General features: G+C 44.9%; 2 protein-coding genes across 3 annotated transcripts; one reads left to right on the forward strand and one right to left on the reverse strand.

The window, feature by feature from the left end:
- Positions 1-280: 280 nt before the first annotated feature.
- Positions 281-9,871, forward strand: CTSW (cathepsin W). Its single transcript, XM_042439859.1, has 11 exons — positions 281-632; positions 2,232-2,298; positions 2,947-3,060; positions 3,977-4,134; positions 5,177-5,276; positions 5,479-5,559; positions 6,775-6,894; positions 7,295-7,359; positions 8,010-8,100; positions 8,603-8,679; positions 9,222-9,871. Exons 1-11 carry the CDS (start codon positions 300-302, stop codon positions 9,333-9,335), a joined length of 1,320 nt encoding a protein of 439 aa, XP_042295793.1. The 5' UTR covers positions 281-299; the 3' UTR covers positions 9,336-9,871.
- Positions 9,872-11,538: 1,667 nt separating this feature from the next.
- BBS1 (Bardet-Biedl syndrome 1) lies at positions 11,539-26,481 on the reverse strand. 2 transcript variants are annotated; one of them, XM_042439857.1, is made up of 17 exons: positions 26,358-26,481; positions 24,947-25,023; positions 23,626-23,660; positions 23,137-23,409; positions 22,726-22,772; positions 21,725-21,763; positions 20,844-20,916; positions 20,446-20,577; positions 20,139-20,245; positions 19,502-19,622; positions 18,511-18,669; positions 17,911-17,980; positions 16,609-16,767; positions 15,434-15,567; positions 14,489-14,623; positions 14,021-14,096; positions 11,539-13,511 (listed from the first exon to the last, which is right to left on the reverse strand). In XM_042439857.1, the coding sequence occupies exons 1-17, from the start codon at positions 26,393-26,395 to the stop codon at positions 13,348-13,350; spliced, it is 1,839 nt and encodes a 612-aa protein (XP_042295791.1). In that variant the 5' UTR covers positions 26,396-26,481; the 3' UTR covers positions 11,539-13,347. The 2 variants fall into 2 exon arrangements, with proteins under 2 accessions (XP_042295791.1, XP_042295792.1); XM_042439858.1 differs by having other exon boundaries at positions 12,078-13,511; positions 14,010-14,096.
- Positions 26,482-26,629: the final 148 nt, after the last annotated feature.

Here is a 26,629-nt window from a genome sequence, read left to right on the forward strand (position 1 = left end):
ATAGCCCTCTTTAAATATTTGAAGGGATGTCACATGGAGCAAGCTTGTTTTCTGCTGCTCCAGAGAATAGGACTTTGAGCAATGGATGCAAACTACAGGAAAAGAGATTCCAGGTCAACATTAAGAGGAACTTCCAGAGGGTAAGAGTGGTTTGACGGTGGAATATGCTCCCTTGGAGCATATTCTTTGGAGGCGTTTAAACAGAGGCTGGATGGCCGGCTTTTGGGAGTGATTTGATGGTGTCTTCCTGCATGGGTTGGATTGGATGGCCCTTGGGGATCTCTTGCAACTCTGATGTGATGCATGCTCAAAAACTACACCAGGTTTTGAGGGCTTTCCACCTCCTCTTGTGGTGTTCACTGCACTCTTTCTCACAACCTCGGCCTCCCAATATAACACCGCCACCCCCTACACCTTCCTCCATCTGTGGTTTCCACTCCACCGGATGCCGTCCCCCTCCAGCATCTTCTCTTTTCGTTCCCCAACACTTGCAACTACTTTCGCTCCTAACCACGGCCAAAGACGCAGCACCCGTTATGTGGCCGGCTACCTTTCCCCTTTGCTTCATGCTTTGCGGGGTATGGATTTCTGCCTCCGAGGTCCAGGCCGCCCTGCCTCCAAACTTAATCATGGTAAGAAAACGCCAGAAGAATGGGAAGAGGGTGGAAAGGCAGAAGTCTAATCATAGGGATTTCTTGGTGGAAGACGTTCAGAAGTGGTTTACCGATGCTACCTTCTGCGAAGTACTAACAAGCATTAGTGGTGGTACCACTGCCATTGTTTCATCCAGTTGACTTCAATTTATGGAAACCCTATGAATGAGGAATAGGTTCTGGATGGCCATTTCTTGGGGTGCTTTGAATGTGAGTTCCTGCATGGCAGAATGGGGTTGGCTTGGATGATCCTTGGGGGTATCTTCCAACTCTATGATTCTCTATAAGACCTCTATGTCTGACCCTATTATCAAGAAGTATGCTCAGGTCTTGCAAACTCAGGGCTGTGGGTGGCTTCCTAGATTGAGTCTATCCATCATGGCACTGAGAGCCATAGTGGTTTAGTGTTGGACTATGACTCCGGAGACCAGGATTTGAATCCTTGCTCAGCTATGAAACCCACTGAGCGGCTTTGGGGAAGTCACACCTTCTCAGCCTCAGAGGAATGCAATGGCAAACCTCCTCTGAAGAAACTTGTCAAGAAAGACCTATGATAGGTTTGCCTTAGAGTTGCCATAAGTTGGAAATGACTTGAAGGAACGCAAGACCAAGAACAAACCATGGCACTACTTTCCCGTGGTGATGGGTTTGTGTACTCCTGGGAGGCAAGAGGCCGTGTTGATGGGAGCAATGGTGCCGATGGGCATCCCATGTCAGATAAGCTTTTGCTGAGGAGCCAGATTAAATGTGCCAAGCCAATACTGGGCACCAGCCTTAGTGGTGGAGTGACACTGACAGAGGATTTCTCAAATCAGTGGCACCATTGCTAACGCTGGTTAGTCCTGCACCAAAGGTGGCACCGATAAACCACTTCTGAACATCTTTCACCAAGAAAACACCACGATGAGACAATCCAAAATGAAGCTGGCACCTCTCTGTGTGTCTGTTGCCTGTTGACTTTGGGCAAAGCCCATACACTTTGTAGGGTTTTCTCAGGCAAGGAATATCCAGAGGTCGTTTTGCTGGTTCCTTCCTCTGAAATCGAGCCTACAGCACCTGGCATTCATTGGCAGTCTCCCATCCGAGGACTAACCAGGGCTAACCCTGCCTCGTTTCCAAGATCAGGCAGGGTCCAATGCCTTTAGGGTATCTCAGCATTCATTGTTGTGCGCCTTTGTTGCTGTGAGCCAAATACATTTCGAAGGCACTCCGACAACTTGGTTTCCAACTTATGGCAGCCCTAAGTTGGCACCCATCCTGCGCTTTTCTTGGCAAGATTTGTTCCGAGGAGATTTGTCAGGGCCTCCTTCTGAGGCTGAGAGAGTGTGACTTGCCGAAGGTGGCCACTTTCATGGGCAAGCGGGGTGTTGTAGTCCAGCATTCAAACCATTGTGCCACGCTGGCTTTGGGCATGCACTAAAATGAGTGCTATCTGAGCAGTCATAAAAGGAACCGGAGGTGGAAAGAAATGTGGCAACTGCCCCCAGTTCCAGAGAAGGTTAAAATGGAGGTTGTTTGTGATGCTTTCTGTATCTTGGATGAACTAGCTTCCTCCCTGCCTTTTTGCATTACCTACAGACTCAAATGGTCCAGATGTTTCAGGATTTTATGAGACAGTTCAACAAAACTTACGAAAGCCAAGAAGGTAAGCTCTGTTTGTACTGGGTTTTGGGGAATATAGTTGAAGTTGGCTTTTATTTCTGGAGATGATAAATCCAGACATCATCTGACGTTCCTTCTAGAACTAAAAACTAAACAGGGCGCCATGCAAATGCCAGCCTTTGCCAACTTGGTGCCTGCCAGATGTGCCTCTTTTTAAACACTATTTGTATGCCGAACGTTTGCACGGAAAAGTGCTTTGTGCGGAAAACAGCATTTCCTTGGCAAGATTTGTTCGAAGGAGGTTTGTCGGACAGCCTCCTTTTGAGGCTGAGAAAGTGTCACTTACCCAGGGTTACATGTTTTATGGCCAAGCGGGGAATTGAATGAACCCTGGTCTCCAAAGTCATAGTCTAACCTTCAAACCACTATGCCATGCCGGCTCTTGGCATAGCCATGCCAAGAACCAGCATAGAAAGCAGCATTGGGAAACAGAAAATGTTGTTGCTGGCCCAGAAAACACTGTTTTGGATCATGCAAGCCAGAGTCCAAAACGGCAGCATTTCCAACCTGCGGACGCTGCTCTCCAGAAGCCCTTTCCTAATATAACGCATGAAATTATAAGTCTACAATGATAACCTTCTCCTGTGTTTCACTGCATGCACAAACACACTCTTCGTTTCTCTCTGTCCAGAGACACACCGTCGCTTCAAGGTTTTCATGCGCAACTTGGAAGTCAGCCATGTGCTGCAGGTGTCTGAGCTGGGCACTGCCCAGTATGGCATCACCCGCTTCAGCGACCTGACAGGTAAAAATGCTGAAAAAAGGAGTATTATAACCCTTTTCACTTCTGCCAGGAACGGGTCTTTTACAAAACCAATGGCCCTTAGTGGCTGTTTCTTAACATATATATTCCCTAATAGTTGAGCAAATATTGTTAATATAAATAATGCAGTTTGATACTGCTTTAACTGCCATGGCTCAATGTTACAGACTTCTATAGTTTTGCAAGGTATTCAGCCTTACTCCTTACCTTGCTTTTTCCAACTTCTCTTGCAACAAGGATATCCCTCCTCTTTTCTTCTGGCTTTCAGGGATTGTATTTCGGTAACTCCAAAAGATGCTTTGGAATCAAAAAGAAACAAAAGGAATCAGTGCATTTTCCCCCCTCTGCAGCACCAGCCTTCTCAACATCATCCTATTGTGGATGATGGGAGCTATAGTAACAGAATCATCACCTTTGACAGACATTCCCTTCCAAGACGTTCCCAAATACATCCAAATGGGTGGGAGAAGTCGAAGCTAAGACCTAGACTTGTGTCTGTTTGTGTGTCTGTGTCTATATTTGTATTACTTTACAATTAGATGCATTATCATATTATGTAAATGATATTTCCATTGTGAAATCAAAGGCTTTCATGGCCAGCATTCAGTTTTTTGTGGGGTTTTGGGGCTAAGAGGCCATTTTCCAGAAGAGTTTATTCCAGACGTTTCGCCAGCATCTGTGGCTTTGGCATCTTCAGAGAACGCTGGCATGGAAGAGAGTGGGGTGTATATATATCTGTGTCTATGTCATTGGCGTTCTGCACAAAAGGGATGGTGACAGTGTTCATTTTCATGTTGTCGCTGTATGCAAAATGGATGCCGGCTGTGTATATTTTGATGCAGTTGGCGTTCTTGGTGCAAAAGGCATGGTGACTGCTGCCTCCTCTTTCCCCCTCTAGAACATGAGTTTGCAAAGATGTATGGCATGTCTCTTCCCTCACCAGCGCCACCAGTGAAACAGTTGAGCTACCCCAACCTGGGAAATATTGCAAATAAATCCATATCTCAATCCTGCGACTGGAGAAAGGCAGGCGCCGTCTCAGCGGTGAAAGACCAGGTAAGGATGGAAAAGGCTTGCAAGGTACTGGGGAAAAGAGGGCACCCACCCCAGAGAGGTTTCGGAAATGGGACATTATACTTTGGGTATGGCAAGGGTGGCATAGTTGTTTAAGTGTTGGACTACGACTTTGGAGACCAGGGTTCGATTTTTGATCGGACACTGATCAGGATCGATTCACCAATCTTCTGGCACCCATCATCACCATCTAGTTGTAGTCCAGATAGTAGCATTGCCAGTCAATGGATGTTTCTGTCCATCATCGTAACAATCTGTGACTGGTTGCTGACGAACGCCTAGTTTGCTCTGGCTACTGTTAATGATTTAATTATTAATGGTTGTTTGATAATTTAATTGTATTTTATTATTACTGATGGGAAGATTAGGGAGGGATAGCGTTGTAATGTTATTATATTACATTGCATTGATATTGTATTTTAATGTAAGCCATTTCAATTGTTCAGAGGAGTGGGATATAAATAATAATAATAATAATAATAATAATAATAATAATTATTATTATTATTATTATTATTATTAGCTTCCCTATATGAAGTCCTGAGTCTATAGAGACCCCAAGCTTAGTGTTTTCAGCATTGGACTACAATTCTGGAGACCGGGGTTTGATCCCTAACTCGGCCATGAAACCCATTGGGTGCCCTTTGGCAAGTCACACTCTCTCAGCCTCAGGGGAAGGCCATGGCAAACCTCCCCTGGAGAAATCTTGCCAAGAAAACCCCATGATAGATTCGCCTTACAGTCACCATAAGTCAGAAACTGTGGATGATACTGTCTCTGGCAACGAAAAGGTCATGTCACGCTAACCCTATGAGTCTTGGCTTCACTACAGATAATGGAATAGGGGCCACATCAGTGGTTCCCAAGCTTTGGTCCTCCAGATGTTTTGGACTTCAGCTCCCAGAATTCCTGACCATTGGCCAAGCTGGCTGGGACTTCTGGGAGTTGAAATCCAAAATACCTGGAGGATCAAAGTTTGAAAGCACTGAACCGCATTGACCTCTTCTTCTTCTTCTCCTCCCAGGGACCAGATTGCAGATCTTGCTGGGCTTTTGCAACTGTCTCCAACATCGAAGCCTTGTGGAACATCCACCAGCATGTGCCACGAAACCTTTCAGTGCAAGGTAGGCATGGGAGGATATAGGAGCAAGGTTGGGTTTGGCCCTGGCCTTCCTATGGCTTAGCCCTAACGCCAACATTAGCTCTGGGTTCGGAACAACGAAAGCACAGCCAGGGGCTCTGGATGATTGGAAAGCCTCGAAAGAAAGATCTATTCCTTCCAGGATTGGGTTTCCCTTTTCACCAGGCTTTCTCCTTTTCTTCCAGAGGTAATAGACTGCGCCTACAAGAAGACAGGCTGCCAGGGGGGCTTTGTATGGGACGGACTCCTGGCTGTATTCAAAAACAGTATGTATTGGCTTCTCACTCGTCTCCTTTCTTTCTCTAGGTTTATCAATTAGATTCCAATGCCATCTTTCCTTGTAGGACCTGGAGGCAGCTTACATGATGTTCTTCCCAAAAGGTCAAGAAAACTTGTGGGTTTTCTCAAGTTCAATGTAGTCAAGAGCTGGATCTATCCATAAATGTCCACATATAGAAAACTGGAGTGTGTCCAGAGGCGGGCGACTAAAATGGTGACAGGCCTGGAAACCATGCCCTATGTGGAGTTTATTCCAGTACGCAATACGTTTGAGTTTGAGAGTTTATCCCATGAATATGCCCCCAAAATTGCATATTTATGTGTAACGGTTTCACGCGGCGTCGCACAAAACTCGCCATTAAAGTGGTCACAAAGAGGCCTTAACGTGCATCTTTTTACTTTCGACAATGCATTTCCAACATTGTTTGATGTGATAATCAATGATGCAACTACTCACCATTTCCGCTTCGTTTGCAGAATGCTTTAAATGCACTTTAATCTCTCTTTAATGCTAAAATCAGCCCCGGTGTGATAAACTCCTATGACAGCAGCTTAGGGAGTATGCTTCACCTGGGGAAGGGAAAGAAATCCAGTTGTTGCAAAGATGCATAAAGGTGCGTCGGGAAGAGCGTCCCAATGCAAACTGGGCTCTACTGATGTGCATCAATGATGCCCTGATGTGCAACAAGACTATGCACATAGGTGCTGTTGTGCACTGGTCAATAACATAACAGCAGCTTTTTTGTGGGTTTTTGGGGCAATGTGGCCATGTTCTAGAAGAGTTTATTCCTGCGTTTCACCAGCATCTGTGGCTGGCATCTTCAGAGAATGCTGGCATGGAGGAGAGTGGGGTGTGTATACATGCATACATATAGACACATACATACATATATATATATACCCTACTCACTTCCATGACAGCATTCTCTGAAGATGCCAGCCACAGATGCTGGCAAAACACAGGAGTAAACTCTTCTAGAACATGGCCACATAAGCTCAAAAACCCACAAAAAACCATGGATGCCAACCATGAATGCCTTCTAATTCACATAACAGCAGCTCCTTAATGGATACGGACGTTTTGGAAATGCTCGATTCTTATTCCCACAGACATGTCTCCGATAGGACTCTGTCTCACTCGTGCCCATAAAAATGCCCATCTCTGTATGTCACTAACCATTGTACAGTACTTTGCTTTCCAGGGGGGCTATCGAGCAGCGTCCTGTACCCCTACGTGGGCAGAAACCAGCCCTGCCAGGAACACCGGAGGAAAAAAGTGACCCCAATCTACGGCTATGAGGTCCTCCCCAGGGATGAAAAATGTAAGTGATTGCAAATACAATGGACTAGAAGTCATGTAGCCTTCTGGATTTTGCTCTGCAGTGCCTAGAAAATACAGCCAAGTGTGAGAGACGATGGGAGTTGCAGTCCAACATCTGGAGCTGCATGGTTCCCATATCGCTGCCCTGATCTGCAAGGAGGCTTGATAAGAGCTATTAATAAATGAAGGAATGGGGCTTCTTAGGAGTTCATCACACAGGGGAAAATTGCAAGTTTAAACGGGGTTTATCCCGTGAAAATTGCACAACTACTATTAAAACGTGATTAAGATTTCCACACAAGGAAATATCTTCTAGGGCAAAACCCTGGCTAACTCTTAAGGCTCTTCTCTCTTTTAATAACATTTAATAACCGTTGCGTTGCCTCTCTCTCATCTCCTAGACATAGCTGGCATTGTGGCTTCCCAAGGGCCGGTGACAGCGTTGTTCAACATGAAGGTCCTTCAGGTGGGTGCTTTGTAGGGTTGCAAACTTATGTATGCATAAATGTATGCCTTCTTAGAGCCAAGGGGCGGATGCAAATATAACAGCAAATGAACATTCAAAAACATGCTTCCTGCTCACCTATTTTTACTAATGGCCTTTATTGGATAGAATCGTCTTGCAAAACAAAGTCTCACTTCACCACAATATATTTCTTTATCAGCCCCTGTCTTTCTCCAAATGCCGGATGCGATAACACAAATGTCAGGTTTCCCACTTCGTTCTGTCTTAATAAACTTTAAAGCAGACTATTAAAATTTACATTGGAACAAAAATCCCTTGACTTTGCGCGATTCAACTTCTTTGGGAAACGTTTAGGAGTTTGATCCCATTGGCAGATTTGGGTCCAAAGCTTCAGCGGTGAGACGGCGTGAGATTTAAAGGACATGTCAAATCAATTCAACCTTTCCAATTTTAAGAAGCGGTCGCTCTCCTATTTGAGACCCGCGCATAGTCCTTGCGTCTTGCCCAGAGCTGAACCTTCCCAAACTGGAAAAGTTGCACCCATTTTTCCTAGCTGGAATTGCCCCATGCAAACTGGAGACTTCGGTTTCAAGACCCTTCCAAGCAAAGGCTCCATTGACTTCCTAGGTTTCTCTCCGTTTCTCCGCCAGAATTATAAAAAGGGCATCCTCCGGAGACCTTCCCAGGACTGCCGCCCAGATCACCTGGATCACGTCGGGGTCATTGTGGGCTTCAATGAAGGTGAGCGGACAAGGTCTTCATGGGGTCGAGGGGAAAGGGATCTTGGGGAGCAAGATCCAGCCAAATGGACCCCAAATCTATGCAAGCAAGTTCTCAGGGGCATCCATTGGCAGCAAAAAGAAACCCGGCGCCGTAAAGTTTGCAAAGTTCATTATCCCTAAGTTTGTAAAGTTCATTATCTCTAACTAAAGACAATTCAGTTGCGGGTCGATGAGAAATGGAGCCTAGTCACATTTGGAAGGCCAAGAAACGGAAAGCAAGACGTTGTTGGACTGCATCTCTCATCATCCCAAAATACAGACTATTCTGCTGCGGGTTGATGAGAAATGGAGTCCGGTAACATCTGGAGGACCAAGCGTTCCCAATTCCTGATCTAGGACAGCTAAAGAAAACCTCCCCATTTAGAAGAAGACTTACCTCTGGGACTAAGCAAGGATAGGAGACGTTTAGCCTGATCCAGCAAAGCGACACTTGGATTTGTTGTTTTGTCCTTTTTCTGCAGTCAAATCTCGGCGGGGATCCTGGACCGGACCATATTGGATCATCCAAAATTCATGGGGAGAGCACTGGGGAGAACAAGTGAGTCGGGCTTTAATTATAAAATCATTGGGATCGGGGACAGGAGTTATGATATCCCAAAACATCCAACCAAAACAGGGCGACGCAGCTTAGGAGATGCTATTTAGGATATCTTATAGCCACAGAATGAGACACGCTACATGCCTTCAAGTAGTTTAGGATTTATGGTGACCCTAAGGCAACCCTATCTTGAAGCTTTCTTGGCAAGCTTCCTTCGGAAAGGGTTTGCCTTCCTCTGAGACAGCAGGACTTATCTACCATGGCTGAGCAAGGATTCGAACCCTGGTCTCCCGGAGTCCAATGTTGAAACTACTATACCAATAAACGAGTCTTAGAGCAAATGAGAGCCAGCATGGCATAGCAGTTTGTATCGGACTGCCACGCTGGAGACCAGGGTACAATTCCCTGCTTGGCCATGATGCCCACCTCAAGGGAAGGCAATGGCAACCCCACTCTGGACAAATCTTGCCAAGAATGTGATAGAAGTTGAATACGCAAACGGGTGGCATTGCCCTGTCTAACCTGTCCTCGTCTCACCTTAGGGGTATTTCCGTCTGCACCGTGGCACCAACACCTGCGGCATCGCCATGTACGCCGTGACTGCGACGGTCAAGGATTCGGAGAGAAAGAAGCCTGTTCTCTGCCCTGCCGCTTGATGACACAACTGGGTGGCACATGTCCCTGTGCGTACAAGGCAGAACCTGTGGCCTTCTAGATCTCATGGGACCATACAAGGACCATAAATCTACCCAATGCCCCAAAACCTCCCATGACTTTTGGCCATGATGCCCGAGATTCATGATGCCCAAAACCAGGTGGAAGCCAAAAGATCAGTCCTGGTACCTCTCTCCACCTCCATCATCTGACATCTCAAGCTGTCCCTTTCTAGGGATGCTTTCCGTTAGCTTTGCAACAGCCAAGGTTATTGGAATACAAATCCCAGCAGCCTTGGCTAGCATAGGTAATGGTGAGGGATGCTGGGAGTTGCAGTCCTGGAGGGCCCCACCGATGCCACAAACATCATCGCCCAATATCTCAAGCTGTCCCTTTCAAGGGATACGTTCCATTAGCTTTGCATCAGCCAAATCTCCGCCAAGGTTATTGGACTGCAAGTCCCAGCAGCTCTAGCCAACATAAGTAAAGGTGAGGGATGCTGGGAGATGCAGTCCAATATAAAAATGTACAAAAGAGAAGGGATATATATATACTGTATATATATATATTTAGCCAATGTCTTTCTTCAAATGCTAGATGCAATAAAATGCTAATTCTGATTTTATACTTAATGCATTAAATAAATAAATGGATGCAATAAAATGCTAATTCTGGTTTCCTACTTAATTCAGGATTAATAAACTTTAATAGCAGGCCATTAATAGTTTGGGCAAAAAAATCTGATGACTTGTATGATTCAGTTTTAGGAGTTTGACCAAACTGGCAGATTTTGGGCAAAAGATTCCGAGGTGGCACTACTAGTTGCTAGAGGAGATGGCATTTAATGGGCATTTAAAAGGGAATGTGGCAGAAATAGGATTCGCAGAGAGGATGGATTAGCTTTTTAATATGCCGGCAATGTATAAAAATACATTGGTAATTTTGGTGCTTAATAAATCTAAACAGAACTGACCCAAGACAGAATCAAGATGGCACAAAGCTTTTCAGGCCGCAACAAGCAATCGCTTCACCCACCTCTTTCCTTTCTTCAGCATTTATGGTTCCATACTACAGCAAATGTAGTTTCTATTCTGATGATGGTTTGCATTTGTGATATTTCACACCTGGAACATCACAAGGGGTTTGCCGCTGATGTTCTTGTTATGTCTATTTCTCACTGTGCCCCGTGCTGGTGTCTTTTCCGTTGTGGGTTCAAGCTTGCCGTTTGTGGTTTTCTTCCTTGGCGCCTACAATGGTTGCATGGTAAACTGATACATTGTGAGCCTGTGGTTGCATGGCATGACGATACAGAACCTGGTTGGCTTCCACTATGTATGCAAATGGCTAAAGGAGAAGGGGAAAACTTTTGCCCTAACACCATCCTTGGTCGAAGGAGAGTGCCAAGCTGGAATGTCTTTGCAGCAAGGCAAGCTCTTGAGGAATGGCTTAGGCAGCTGGGTACCTTTACCTTGGAGAAGACTGAGAAGTGGCATGATGCCCACCTATCTATCTATCTATCTATCTATCTATCTATCTATCTATCTATCTATCCCCTCAATCTCATCAATATCTATACTGTATATCAATATCTGTCTATCTACCTACTTCTCTCTCTCTCATCTATATGTGTGTGTTCACTTATCTTTCTCTCTCTCAATATGTATGTGTGTGTGTATATGTATGTATATACAGTATATATATATATTCACCTATCTCTCTTATCTATCTATCTATCTATCTATCTATCTATCTATCTATCTATCATCTATCTGCCTATGTATCTACCTACCTATCTTTCACTCTCTCATCAACACACACACATGCATATATATATATAAATCTCTCTCTCTCTCATCTATATCCTTATCTCCCTATCTCCCTACCTATCTCTCTCACCAACCTCTCTCTCTCTCTATATATATATACCCCCCTACCCATCTCTCTCATACATATATAGTCTGTCTGTCTGTCTGTCTCTATCTATCCATCCATCCATCCACCTCTCTCAATATATATATATATATATATATCTCAACATCTGTCCATCTCAATCTATCTACCCACCTACCTACCTATCTCTCTCATATCTCTCTCTCTACGTCTGTCTGTCTGTATCTAATCTATCTATATCTGTCTCTATCTACCCACCAACCTCTCTCTCATCAATATATATATAAATGTCCGTCCGTCCGTCCGTCCGTCCGTCCATCCATCTATCTAATTACTGGGGCATCCAGGAGTGATCACATTACACAGGTATTAAAACCATCCCACTTGATGTCAATTAATTTCTGGGCAAGGCACCAAGTGTTGGGTATTACCTTTCAGGCCCTACATGGTTTGGGTCCAGGATCACTTCCTTTCATACAATGCGCCCCATACACTCAGGTCCTCTGGTGGACATTTACTCTGGTCAGCCAGGACTAGGTTGGCAACTGTCAGCCAGAGGAAATTTTCTAGGTGCCCCCAAACTATGGAATGACTTGCTGGAAGAGATGTTCGACAGCTGAATACTCTGAATTGGAAGGAGCAATAGGATACTCAATGGAGCCCCTAACATGCAATAGGTGGGCATACAGACCACAAATGATCGTAAATAGCCTGGCACCCTGAACACTTTCTGCAAAGTGGCAATGATAGCACTGTTAAGGCAGTGGAGCCATGGCAAAAGGCCCTATATGGCACTGGCAGCAGAGAGAAAACCAGGAGGGGAGCTCGATAGGGAAGACTATAGAAACAGATACCTCTTTCGAGAGGAAACATAGCACCTTCTCATAACAGGGTTGTTGATGAAGATTGTGGTCGGGATGCCGCTTGCTCATTCACACCTTGTACGCACAAAGGCGCAAGTCACAAAACCGCACCAATGATGGAGAGGACGATTCAAGCGCCCGCTCCGTTGGCGAAAAAAGTATGGCAGCCTGACAAGAGAAAATACAACCTTTCCAAAACAGGAAAAAAGAAGAGCCAGCAGTTCTCATGGGATGGAGAAATGGAAGAAAGAAACTCGCCCGTTTAAAAGAAAGACCCAAACTCTGCTGTACAGACGCAAGAGAGTTGGAAAAAAAGAGGCATAAAGGCTTGAGACACATCAGAAGTTTCAATCCTGCCACCTGCTGGTGTGCCAGGCTTGAATCTGCTAAGGTCAAAGCGTTGATCAATGGATTCAAATGTCAAGGAAAGAAAGGACTTGACATTAGGAAGAACCTCCGGATAGTAAAAGTTAGGGATGGGCAACTGTGGCCCTCCAGATGTTTCTGGAATTGCAGCCTCAAAGCATTGGGATGCGAGAGCTGCAGGAATGGGCAAAGATGGAACAGACTCGTCTCCGAATATGGCGCATCCTCCTTTCTTGTACATTGATAACCAAAAGCAGGATAGTGACATGTTTGAATTGTGGATTTGCTACATCAGCAGAGAGCTGATGCCTGTTCCATACATATTGATGAGAGAGATAGGTGGGTGGGTGGACAGATAGATGGATGGACGGACGGACAGACATTGATAGATATTGGACTGGAATCCCTAACTGCCTTGGCCAGCAAAGCCAACAGTGAAGAATGATGGGAACTGCAGTCTAATGCTGAGAGGGCCACAAGCTCTCCTCTCCCCGGCTTGGAGTTTCTCAGACCACTCTTGATAAATGGATCATCTCAGATCCTAGACCGGTATTGCGCAGTATAATCTTTGCATGCAGAGTTACGCATTAATTTTTCTAGACGATCTTTGCATTACATGGCAATGACGTGCAACTGAAGCGAGACACCAGTGTGCAACTTTAACCGCAACCAAAAGTGTGATATTAGACCCACAGACAAATTTAAGAAGAAGTTAATATTTATTGGATTTCTGGCCTTAAGCTGGCTGTCCTAGCTTTCGCTCTCTAAAACGAGAAGACAAGCTATTTCTAAACTGAGCCTAACCTGTAGTCTCAATGTGGATTCTCCCTGAACCCCACTAAGTTGCCCTGGCATGATACTCCTCTCTGAGCAAACCCTATCACGGTGCCAATGGCTATGGAGATGCTATTGCTGCGGTGCCCAGGCTTCTGATAGGCAGACCTGCTGTCTTTCTCCCACTTGGATAGTAGGTCATAATGCTGCCAGGCCTTCGCTGACTGGCATGTTGATGTGTGCGGTGAGCAGTGGCACTTTTGCTCCCTCGCGCAACACAAACACCTGCAATGTAAAGAAGACAGCATGGATAGAGAAGCAATGTTCCAGTATGGGGATGGGAGGCTTGTTTCAAAACAAATCAACCTCACAGGGCCGTTGTGACAAAAACAGTGAGCGGGAGAAGACCCACATACGCTGCTTTGATGTCACTGGAGGAAATACAAGAGATAACTATCACTAACCAACCATTTTGGAGTACAGGATGGCAAATGAAGCCTCTGCCAAGGAGAGTCGCATCCAAAGGGAAACAGCTTTTTGAAAAGGCAGAGCATGTGTTATTTTGAACAGGCCTCCAAGACCACAATGACAGCCATGGAAGCCAAGGGGAAGAATCATAGCATCATAGAGTTGGAAGAGACCACAAGGGCCATCCAGTCCAACCCCCTGCCATGCAGGAACTCTCAGTCAAAGCACTGGGCATTTTCATCTGATGTGGAATGGCCATTAGACATATTCCAGACTTCTTCAGGATGGGGGTTACATTAACACATGGACACCAACCTTGATAATACCTGAGATCCCTTGGTCACTGAGACATTCCACAAAAGTGACCAGCGGGTAATTCAGTCCTGGGACCAACATAGGTGCCTGAAAAAGGAAAGGCAGAAGGTTACAATAATTCTCAGTGCAAGCAAAGTGAGCAGGAAGAAAAGATAGAATGAAGGCACTTATAGCGTTTAAACCTTTAGGAGGAGCAGAGACGGCAGATAGAGATTTGCTTGTGGGAGCTTCCTCTAGTGTGGTAAGTAGCTGCACCTCTACAAAGGCCATAGAACAGTATTATAGCAGCTGATGGGAGGGGTAGCCCCAGTTATTTTGCTGTCGGATATGAAGGACAAAATGTGCCTCCTCATTCTGGACAGTGAAGTGGGTATGTCTGGCAGCTGAATCTTACTTGCAATGAATAATCCAATCCAGTGCATATTTGTTCAGAAGTCAGGGAAGAGAGGAACTACTCCTTAGAAAAATGACAGCATTACCTTAAAGAAAGGCTGTTCAATGAAGTACAGTTTCTCATCGTAGAGGAAGCTGATGAGAAGGTTTGCGACTGCATGAGTATCCGACATGTTCTGGAGGTTGAGGCTCAGCTTGAATGTGGGGCCCATGCCCTGGACCTGCAGAAGGGAAAGACCACTCAGAGTTTGGAAGCATTACTTTTTGGACTACAAGTCCCACTGACCTACTGAGGATCCTGGAAGCTACAGTCCAAAAATGCAACTCTGTCAAGCACCAAGTGTGATGGGAACATACTTGAACTAAGCATATAAGAAATGGGGAGAGTACCATAACAAAACCTCAAAAAGTCCCATCAGGTGGGATTTTTGCCTTGGAGTTTCTGGTCAGCGTTTGAATTATGGAAGCCGCACTTTACCAACCAAATGTCCCAAGCAATTTTCTTTTTTCTTCCTTACACTATTCCCTAATTTTCAATTCACGTTTGAAAAAGAACGTAGCAAAATGGGGTGAGATGGTAGGGTTTGGGAGAACCAAGAGTGAATTTTTATGTGCAACTCCTTGTGAGTTTGATTCTGGTGATCACCAATTCCTGGACAATGGATGCAACCAATGGAAGCCCATTCTTTGTGAACATTGCTGTTGATGTTGTGTGCCTTCAGACTGTATCTAATGTAAGGTGACCCTAAAGCAAACCTGAGGTTTCCTGGGAATCTTCAAGGAAAGAAATGACTGATCCATCAGTCTTAGAGGGCTTCTATATCTCAGCCTTCAAGGAAAGGGAATGACTGATCTATCAGTCTTAGAGGGCTTCTATGCCTCAACTGCAAGAACCGAGGCTTGCAAGAACCTTCCTATTAGATCTCCACAGTCAAATGGGAGAAGGTTAGTGAGGGCATCAAGACCACCATTGTGGGTCCATAGCCATAATTCATCCTCCTCTTCCCTTATTTCCTTCTCCCTCTCCTTACCACGGCATTCATCTTGAGAGGCTCCCGCAGTGACTCTGAGACAGGTGTCATGCTACACTCCAGCGCCTGAACATAGGCTCGTGCTGCCATGAGACGAATGCGTCTTAGGTCGGTCTGGAACACCTGATGCATGGCTGGGGAAGGAGAAAGCACCGAGAAAGAAGAGATCCAACATTATCCAACTTCCTGCCATCAACACAGCCCCCGCACACAGCCTATGAAGCTGTTAACTCCATGAAGAAGCATGTGCTTTGCATGCAGGAAGGTCCTGGTTCAATCTTTGGCAGCTCTATGCAAGTGTGTTAAAAATGCTCCCTGTCAATGTAGGCAGCACTGAACCAGATGGACCAATGGCATGACATGTTAAAACAGGCCTGATTTAAAACCAGCACTTTATTGAAAACCATGGAAACTAGAATTGTACACCTTATTTTCAGGGTAAGGACTATAACTTAGGGGAAGAGCACAGTGCAAGCAGAAGATATCCATTTCAGGTATCTAGAAAGATGGGATAGATCCTGCCCCCAAACCTTTAGAGAACCACTGCCAGTCAATGTGGACAATACTGAGCCAGACCAGTGATGTGACATGTTATGAAGGCAGCTTCTGACATCTGGAGTTCTACATCATAGGATCATAGAGTTGGAAGAGACACAAGGGCCATCCAGTTCAACCCCCCTGCCATGCAGGAACTCTCAATCAAACTCGACCAATCATCCAAAAGGTCACCTGTGCCTGTATTTGTTTCCTGACATCCTTCTGGGATCTCATTTCTTTCATGAGTCCAGGGTTGCTATAGTCAGATTGTTAACTGGGGCTGGCACCCTTGTAATTCTGGAGAAGGCAGATAGCATCAGAGAATCGTAAGAGTTGGAAGAGACCCTAAGGGCCATCCAGTCCAACCCCTTTCTGCCATGCAGGAACTCACAATCATAGCATCCCAGACAGATGGCCATCCAGCCTCTGTTTAAAGACCTCCAAAGAAGGAGACTCCACCATTCTCTGAGGGAGTGTGTTCCACTGTCAAACAGCTCTTACTGTCAGGAAGTCCCTCCTAATGTGATGAAAGATCTGGGCATTGTTCTGCTAAGAGGTGGCATATTTAAATCCGAGGGTGGACAGTTTGGGCTGGTGAGGGCATCCTACTGCAGGGATCCTTGACCCTATTGACTCACCCACGCCACTCTCCCGCTCCCGCATTGTCTGGTCCACATAGAGTTTTGTTTTCTTCGGCACGTTGAGTTTGATGCTTTGCGCAACAGGGGCGCCAATCGCTGTGTCCCCCTTGTTGAACGTAGCAGTCCGTTTCAAGATCTTGATGATCAGACCCCCACCTAAAAGGAAGAGAAACATGGAGGACAGGACGCAAGGGAAGGGCAGAGCAAGCAGGTACCTAAACTCTAACCCCATATGTTTGCACCACTTGGCAAATAATATGCTTACATTGCTCCCAGTGCATACACCTACATGGACACCTTACTCCTTCTTTATGGAAGGAAAAAATAAGTAATGTATTGCTTGCACTACTACCTTCAGCCAGTTTAAATGAAGAATCTTAGGGAGGATAACCATTCACAGAAGAAGGGATTTTGTTCTCAGCAGCTGTTGGGAAGGAACATGGCCCTTGAACCCGACTGTAGCATTGCAGTTTCCAGTGTTATGGAAAGCCTCCAGGATTAGGGGCAGTACGTTCCTGAATACTATACTAAATACCATTAATAATAATAATAATAATAATAATAATAATAATAATAATACCAAAGGTGGGGAACATATCCTGCTTCCAGAAGTACCAGACTATGCATTGCTGGGGAAACACAATGCCGCAGAGCTTAGAAAAACTCTGCAATCCCCTTCAATGGGAGGTTAGATTGGCCCAATCTCTGGTCTCTTTTTGCTGGAATGCAAACGCCTTTTTGTTTATTCAGGCCTTTGACTCTTAATTGGACTGTATTTTTTAATCATCATTATTATGTCTGAACTGCTGTTTTTGATTGTTTTAAATTAAGGTTTTTAATATAATGGTTTATTTAATTTTTATTTTCACTTTCACATATTGTTTTAACTCTGTGTCCTTTAGGTCCCATATTTCGAGAAAGGTAGGATATAATAAAATCATCATCATCATCATCATTGTCTATTTTTAACTAATTAAATAAAAACAAATAAATAAATAGCTTTCTTGGACTGCAGAATTTAGAATCCCTCAACTAACAGCCAGCTGCAGCCAAAATTGCATTGCCACTATCTGAAGAGTTAGTTTTTAACATTGTTATTAATTTTATTGATGTGCTTTTACATGTATTTAAATATTGATGTATGTATTTTAGCGGACTGTAATCCCACCTCGATCCATCCGGGAGAGGCAGAAAAATATAAATAAACTATTATTATTATTATTATCATTATTAAAAGAAGCAGCTTTTCAAGACTCTAAAATGCTGGGCTACATGGCTTGACACATCTTTGGTTCTTACCTTTGGTTGTCATGACAAGGGTGTTATCCTCGCGTCCGTATCGGCCAAAGCAGATACTGGTGACAATATCCTGGCAGCAGGAAGACAGAGAGAGCAAAAGAGACAGAGATGTGCTTTTTTTTTTGGGGAAGGGTAGATGGAAACAGGGTAGATAGTACAGAGCACCAAAAAGAGGCACCAGGGAGGCGTCTCTCCTTGCTCCGCAGCAGGGCTGCAGCAACCAAATTGCACAGCGCTGCTGCGCAGCAAGAAAGGAGCGCACAGAAGCGGATCCTTTTTTGCAGCACACTTGTGCCATTCCAAAGCGCCAGCAACGGAGTGATGATGTGCCAGCAGCACAGCGTCATTTGGATGCTGCACTGCTAGCATGTCATGGGTGCACCGCAGCTGTGCGGCACCATCCAAATGGTGCGTGCAGCAATGGTGCCGCGCAGCTGCGGTGCACCCATGACGTGCTAGGGTTGTGGATTGTGTGCATGCCCTGCCCCCAAGCAACCCTAGCACATCATGGGCGTGCCGCAAAAGGCCTGTCTGTACCGGGCCATTATTACCTTTGCCATTTACCCACTTCCCCATGATCCATTCTCCCCAATCTCTCACCTGCGTTTGGATGACATTCACAAGGTTCTTGTCCCGGTACATGTGGACCTCCATATTGGCCAAAGCCACCAGGACAGCCTGAAAGCTCTGGAACTTCTCATCGAGGAGACCCACAGTGATGGGGGTGCCAGGCAAAGAAACCACCCAGAGCTTCTTCCCCTGCCATGGGAAAAGGATGTTAGGGACAGACCAAGCTCAGCTAGTTTGGCTTGTCCCCACCTGACTGCTCTGCTATTAAAATGCCATCCTCCATCAAGATGGCCCTTCTTTTATTGAAGGCAGAATCAAGCGATACATTCAAGCAGTTGAAACACACAATTCCAATCCCTATTTTGTTCACCAACTTACTTTGGCCCTGTTTGGTTAACCCTAATCCATTCTCACATTATATGTTAGAAAACTGAGCCCAAATTAAAGCCTTAGATATTTTCCTTGTATTCATCAAGCAACTCAGATGAAGCAAACTGCTGAGACTCAGCTTTGTGCTGAATAACTAAACCTCTTTTGGACCCTGGAACGTAGGGGCAGAGAGACTCTATTTTCCCCACTAAGAATAGGTTGGAAGGCTCACCCTCCCCTCCCCATCCTAAAATGATCTGGCAATTCGAACCCAGAGACTACCTGCAGTATCAACCAGAAGTGTGCTAAATGTTAAACACTAAATAATATTAAGGCCGTTGTTGTCCTGAACACTTCCAGGAATAATAAATGCTTCCTGCAGTCTACTCTGTGCATATTTTTGGGGAGTAATTATACTAAGCCAAAGGGCACTTCTAATGTCCTTATAAGAGTCTTCATATTTAAGGATGTTTCAGGGATAATGGATGGGGAAACTAGCTTGCCTTACCACTGCCAGTGTCTGTAAGTTGGCAAAATTAATACCAACCTGCTTGCCAATGCTGACACTCCTTAGCTTAAAAACAGTTTCGGGGTCTCCTAGAGCTCTTCCATACAAACACAATTCCCCAACCCCATCCCCACCTCCAGAAACCTTTTGAGTATAGCTTTGGAGCGTCTCATCTGAACAGGCTGCTACAATGTTCTTTTGGATCCGAACCAAACCCACAGCTTGAGCGCTCAGTTCAATGCAGTATTTGGGCCGCTTGGAGTCCCTGCGTGGGAGAGAGAAAGATAGAAAATGGATTAGGACTAGGATGGGGAACAGCTTCATGAGTTTTGCTCAAAAACAATTTGTGGCTGGGTTCAACCTGAAGAAAGGCAGGACATAAGGGTCAGTTTAGCCCAACTCCCTGGCTTATAACTGGACCTGCCACCACTAGCTTCCCTTCTGCCCAAATGCCATCCAGTATCAGACCAAGTGAGATGCAGCAGGCTTGGAATCAACCCAGCTGCCTTGACTAGTAAAAGAGGTTATCCCAGAAATTACCACTACATATTTGGACCAAGACTGGAGTGAGAAGTGTAATTTGGAACCTGGCTAGATTCCTGCTCCAGAACAGAGGCTTGATCTTGGGGGCTGAGAAGGATCCTGGACTGGTTTTTTCCTTCATCTGCACCCTGCTAGGCTCATTCCCAAAACATGTCCAGAGTCCTTCAGGATCAGTTGCCCTATAGCTGCTGGCATCTACCTTCTCTGTAGTTGTTAATCTCCCACTTCATTTCCCCACCTGCGGAGGATATAGATGCATCCATTACGGCAAGCCACGGTAAGTCGGTACTCCACATCAAACTGTCCCGTAACATCCAGGAATGCTGGCACACTTGGCACTATCATCTGTATGGGGAAGAAAATAAAAGCAGTGAGATTGGACCCTAACTGCACCCTGCTAAAAAGCCTCAGAGAGAGACAGGCAGAGATTACTGGGATTGGATGGAGTCCTTTACTGTGTTTTCCTACATGGCAGGGGGTTGGACTAGATGGCCCTTGGGGTCTCTTTCAACTCTATGATTCAATATGGGAATAAGCAAGCTCACTTTTGCCAAGATGGTAAAAGCTTCAGGGTCCAAGATCAGGATTTCACTGTTCTCTGTTCCAATCACCAAGCAGCTTATAGCATCCTCATCCACCATGTTCTTCTTCAGGGTAGCAATGCAGGTGATCACAGTCTGAAAGGCACAAGTGAGGTGAGGGACATTGCTTAGCATCAAAAGGTAGAGGGGTGTACCCTCAATTATAAACAGGGAGAAAGTGTCCTGGATATCTATCAACAAGCAGAGGGAACATGCGCTGTAATGGCACACGACCCAAGTACCAAACACACAGTATCTGATGGCTCACTAGAAAAGTCAATGATGCTGGTCTGATCCAGCAGGGCTTTTCTGATGTCTTAAAGTGGAAAATATCCTCCTTCCTTCCTGCACCCAGGACTCACCTGGCGCTTGATTGGTTGCATCTTATATTGGTTCACAAAATGTTCCATCTCAGGAGGGTCAAGCGTCAAGAACCTACAAAGCAGAGGATCATAGAGTCAAGACTCTCAAAGAAAATGAGAGAAAGAGGGAGAGGAATGTCAGTCATCTTTTAAGGGAGGAGTAGACAGAGTTCAAGCCTGAGGAATGTTTTAAAAACTAGAACACTGAGGTCTAGCAAGTTGCTCAAGGGGGAAAATCCATTGTTACTGCATCCCACAAACCACAAACTGGCATATATTCAAAACTACACATATGAGCCCATACAGACAGGTCAAAATAAAGCTGCATCGGGTCACTTTGGATGTATGCGGTTTAAATGATGCATGCGTCCTAACAGTCCGGAAGCTGCACCGAAGCCACAATTTAGTCCTAAAGACTGGAGTGCAGCTTTGGAGCAGCTTCTGGCCTCTTAGGACGCATGCATCATTTTAACAGTATACCTCCAAAGTGACCTGAAGCAGCTTTATTTTGGCCTGTCTGTATGGGCCCATATATTACTAAAGATCATCTAACAGAGTAGTTCAAAACCAGCCAGTCAAACAAACACTTTGTCAAAAGCAACCGTTCAACACTCCCATTTTACAGATGAAGACTACTAAGACTGAAAGAAAAGCATTTCATATAAGGTCAGCCATAGCAGATAATGTTTTTCTTGCCTTTTAAAGATATCTTTGTTAAAGTATTAGGAATCAGAAACCTTTGGAGGTCTACTACAGTCACAAATTTCAATCCCCCTTCTGCTTGTCCCTGATGTAAATGGGGAAGGCTAAGAAAATATCAAGACTGTGATTCCACCCAAGTTCAAAACAGGATATATGGAAATGGATGCCAAAGAACTCACCTCAAGGACTGCACTGATAAGGGCATCTCAGCATTTTCACTGTTAAGGAAGAAGATAAGGCATGTCAGACAAGTTACAGTGATATATGAAGTTTGCAGATTTCAAGCCTTGGGCCATCTAGCTCAAGCAACCCCAATGTGATTTTTGGACCTCCACCAAAACTGGTTCTAAGGACTCTTTGGAGTGCAAGTCTGTGGCAGTGCTAACATAAAACTGTGGCAGTATCATGATCAAACGTGTACACATTGGTTGAGGCCATGCGTTTCCTTCTGCATGGTGTTTCAATGTCAGGCACATTTGGAAATCAGACATCCAATTGGTTCATGTTTGTGGAGAAGCAAGTGGAAAAGGAGAACATGCATGCGCTTTGCAAGGAGAGAGAGCTACACTTCACAAGATTCTTTCTAGTTTCCAACCCAAAATCATGAGGGGATCTGGTTGGGAAAGACTGAAGGTGGGTGTGGAAATCATTGCAGTTTAAATAAAGCAGTGGGATCTCATATATGCAGCCCCTGATGTTCACCATCCTTCCATCCTCCATTTCCAATGTAAAACAGGCTGATGTTCTGGGTCTTAGCTATATAAGGTGTGTATGTGTGTGTGTACACACACACACACACACACACACACACACACTGTATATATACACACACACATTCATCCCTCCATATTTGTGGCTTTGATATTTGCGGATTTGGTTATTCCCAAATTTGATTCATATGTTCTCTCTAGGAATACTTAGGTCCTCCAGTGCAACTCTATGGTCAACTTTAACTAAAAGTTGCACTAGAAGACCTAGAGATTTCTAGAGAGAATACTCTACTAGGCCTTTGTAGCTCCTCCGGCACAGTTCTATGGTCAATGTCTGTCGGACGTTGGCCACAGAGTTGCGCTGGAGGACCCAGAGATTCCTAGAAAGGTGTCCTCTCAGGTAAAAACATGGCGTTTTTGTTATTTGCGATTTTCCCATATTCACAGGGGTCTTGTGCCCCTAATCCTACCGTATCTCCTCCAACATCTCTCTCATCGACATCAGGTCAACCTTGTCCTATGGAGATAGAGAAGAGGACAGTTAGCTGGTATAAGGGCAGTGAACTTCTCAGGAGAAAGGCAGAATATAAATGTAACAATCAAATAAATAAATAGGACCATAGAGGGTTTAAGGCACTTGCTATAAAAGAACTCATTTGGAAGTAGCTTCTTATTTAAGTGGAAAGTTTTACACCTCTAAGTAGCCTGGAGCAGAGCTACTTTTGTATGGGCAATACAATCCATCTGACATGATATGGGGTTGGACTGGATGGCCCTTGCGGTCTCTTCCAACTCTAGGATTCTATGATTCTATAAAAGGGAGGGAGAGCACCCACAAAATATTGGTAGTCCTTGTCAGAGCTTGGCCTCCCTTTCCTTACCTCCTTTGCCTGTTCCCAAACACTCTTTTCCATGGGGTTGAGTTCCATTGGGGGCAGCGTAAACTTGAAGTAGGGACGGAGGTTCTTGTACACGTAGACAAAGGGCCCAGAGGCCACGGCCACAGCCGGCATGCGCGGCTCATGCTGCTCCATCAGAAAGGTGGCAACGCTCACGGGCAAATCCGGCAGGGCGTTCTCGCTCAGGAGGCCTATGCCCTGATACACCTTCAGCTTCATCTCATTCCCTGTCAAACCCAGGTCACCCACCACCAGCTGGAGAAGAAAATGGAGAGTTGAAAGAGCTTGTTTGGGTGAATGTATCAAATAATATATTTATTCATCTTCTTTCACTATATTGAGGCTCAGATGTTAACCAAGAGTGGGCAACTTTTTTTGGTCCTTTCCACCAATGATTTCGCTATCACTACTGATAAAAAGAGAGCGTGGTGTAGTGGTTTGAGTTGAATGTGACAAAGATAGGCCCCTTACCTTATAGTCCCCATCACCATACAGGTCGGCCAGAGCTAGAAAAGAAAAGAGACCTTCAGTCAGTCTGTTATAAAAGAAACCCAAAGCAGAGGGAGAAGTATTGGGGGCTGAAGTGCCCACTGACCTCCTCAATTTCAAAAACTACCAGGGGGGCTTTATCACTTGGTTAAAATTAAGAGAGGATGAGGAGGTTGAGGATTTCATTAAGATGTAAAGTGAAAAAGAAGCAGAACTAGTAGCTTCAGAGCAGGACTTTGAAAAGTTTGGTACTAAAACTCCCAATATCCCCCAGTATTCCAGCAGTTAGAACTGAACTGTAGTAAAATTCCCCCAGACAGCATGATCGGTGGCCATGCTAGCTGAATGGTTCAGGGACCTATAGAACAAATAATAATAATAACAACAACAATAATAATAACAACTATTATTTTCCTCAGCTCTATTCAATAGAACTCCTTCAAGGGAACACAACCTGTGTTTAGATCTAGTTCCAATAAGACATTCAGTCTAGTCAGTATTTAAACTGCAGAGCAAAGAAGAACGGAGGAATGCAACCGCTTCCTAAACCAGAGCAATACCTATGTCACACCTGGGTAGATATTGATATGATATGATATGATCAGCTGGGACTAGAAACCTAGAGGAAGGCTGCTCATTCAGCTGGCTGCTGTAGCCCAGCACCAGTTCAAAATTTACCTTCCACTACAGAGCCTTCCAAGACCTAGTAAGATAGGAGAGGGACAACAAAACGTGGCAGTTTACCAAAAGATATTGTTACCAGGAACTGACCCTCAATCCTCCTTCCCCTCAAAAAATCCCACTGATGTAAAGTAACAGCTTCTGACAGCAGATATGAATTATCATGACTGTGGCAAATTATCTGCAAGTGTATTTTTTCCAAATGATGTAGTGATGGAGAATTTACTGCCTCCATTACCAAAACCATTTGCCTGGTTCTCAGAACTATGAACCTGGACAAGGAGGCATTGTATGTTGTCTTGCCTCAGGCAGCAAAATAACTTGGATTGGGCCTGCTCTTATTGTATGCAAACCCAGGGAGGACCAAGAGTCTCCTTCTTTGGAGGTCTTTAAACAGAGGCTGGACGACCATCGGTCAGGAGTGCTTTGATTCAGAGTTCCTGCATGGCAGAATGAAGTTGGCATGGATGGCCCTTGGGATCTCTTCCAACTCTATGATTCTATGAATACAAGAACCATCAGCCACCATCGGTGAAGTTATTTCTCTCATCCTACCTGTCCCACCCAAACAGGATGGAGATATAGAGAATAAAACAGAGAATAAAAAATGATGTACACTTACTGACACAAGAGGAAAAGGTGTATAAGTTGGCCACTGGGTCGTAGTGGGCATCCAGCCATTTGGAGTTCACTTGAGTCCTGGTGGGCATAAAAATAATTGCAGACAAAGATGAGAAGATGTATTCACAAAAGCATATTTCAATTTTTAATATGTTCGGCCTAGAAACAAATTTCCAAGGGTCTTTACTGTCCCCTAACCCCATCAGATCAATAAGATCGGTAGCAGAATAGAGAAAGGAATCCAGGTTTAATAGATCTGTATTGCTGAAAGGTGTGTGGGGAGATCATCTGGTCTAGAGGTAGGTCTCCAGAACATTGCTGGTTCTTGAGCCATTGGCTGCTGTTCCCTGGAAAGGTTCCCCAAAAGAAACCCCAAACCAATTGTTCCCAGTGGGCACAAATTTAGTGCCAGTCCCTGGCCCATAGGAAAACACTGGGGAATATTTACTCAAAGGGAATAAAAGGGGAATATGTGCCCATAGGGAATCATAGGGAAATATGTGCCCATAGGGAATACTTGCCCATAGGAAAACATTGGGGAATATTTGTTCAAAGGGAAACATTGGGGGATTCTTGTCCATAGGGAATAATAGGGGAATATGTGCCCATAGGAAAACATTTGGGAATATATGCCCATAGAGAATAATATGGGAATATGTGCCCATAGAGAATACTAGGGGGATATTTGCCCATAGGAAAACATTGGGGAAATCATGCCCATAAGGAAACATTGGGGAAAACATGCCCATAGGGAATCACTGGAGAATACTTGTCCATACAGGAAATCATTGGGGAATACTTGGCCATAGAGAAATAAAAGGGGAATATGTGCCCATAGGGGATCATGAGGGAATTCTTGTCCATAGAGAATAATAGGGGAATAGTTGCCCATAGAGAATAATAGGAGAATACTTGCCTATAGGGAAACATTGGGGAATGCTTGTCCGTAGGGAAACAATGGGGAATACTTGCCCATAGGGAATCATAGGGGAATATTTGCCCATAGGGAAACATTGGGGAATACTTGCACATAAGGAATAAAAGGGGAATATGTGTCCATAGGGAAACATAGGGGAATACCTGACCATAGGGAACCATTGGGGAATACTTGCCCATAGGGAATAATGGGGGAATATTTGCCCATAGAGTAATAGGAGAATATGTGACTATAGGGAAACAATGGGAAATACTTGCCCATAGAGAATAACAGACTACTTGCCCATAGAGAACCATTGGAGAATACTTCCCCATAGAGAAACATTGAATCCTCGCCCAATGTTTCCCTATGGGCAAATATTCCCCAATGTTTCCCTATGGGCAAGTATGGCTTCCCAGCCCAAAAGGGCTTCGCAGTACGGGAAAAACGGTTTCCTCTACGGCGTCTGTCTCCTCCCGACCCCAAGAGGCTTTACCCTTCTCCGCCGCTTCCAGAGGAGGCCTTCGCCGCCATTGCAAACCCTGCTGTAGTAGTAGTAGGCCTCGGGGAGAATCCGTTGCCATGGAAACCCCACGGAGGCCAATGGGTGCAACGGGAAAAGCGGTCCCCCAGCAAAGAGCGGTCCTTTCGACAAAGGGTCCGGGTTGCTCTCGTCTATATAGGCTTTTTAAAGTTATATTTTCACATGTTTTGTATATTTTAGTCACTTTTGAGTCCCTATATTTGGATAAACGCAGGATATAAGAT

The sequence above is a fragment of the Sceloporus undulatus genome, chromosome 9, assembly GCF_019175285.1.
Source record: "Sceloporus undulatus isolate JIND9_A2432 ecotype Alabama chromosome 9, SceUnd_v1.1, whole genome shotgun sequence".
NCBI lineage: Eukaryota > Metazoa > Chordata > Lepidosauria > Squamata > Phrynosomatidae > Sceloporus > Sceloporus undulatus.

Coding starts and splice junctions, on each gene's coding strand:
- CTSW (XM_042439859.1), top strand. CDS start 300: ATGCATGCTCAAAAACTACACCAGGTTTTGAGGGCTTTCCACCTCCTC. Junction 633..2,231: donor TGCCTCCAAACTTAATCATG/GTAAGAAAACGC, acceptor CATTACCTACAG/ACTCAAATGGTCCAGATGTT. Junction 7,360..8,009: donor TCAACATGAAGGTCCTTCAG/GTGGGTGCTTTG, acceptor TTTCTCCGCCAG/AATTATAAAAAGGGCATCCT.
- BBS1 (XM_042439857.1), bottom strand. CDS start 26,395: ATGGCGGCGAAGGCCTCCTCTGGAAGCGGCGGAGAAGG. Junction 25,024..26,357: donor TCTGGAAGCGGCGGAGAAGG/GTAAAGCCTCTT, acceptor TATGCCCACCAG/GACTCAAGTGAACTCCAAAT. Junction 23,661..24,946: donor CACCTTTTCCTCTTGTGTCA/GTAAGTGTACAT, acceptor TTTCTTTTCTAG/CTCTGGCCGACCTGTATGGT.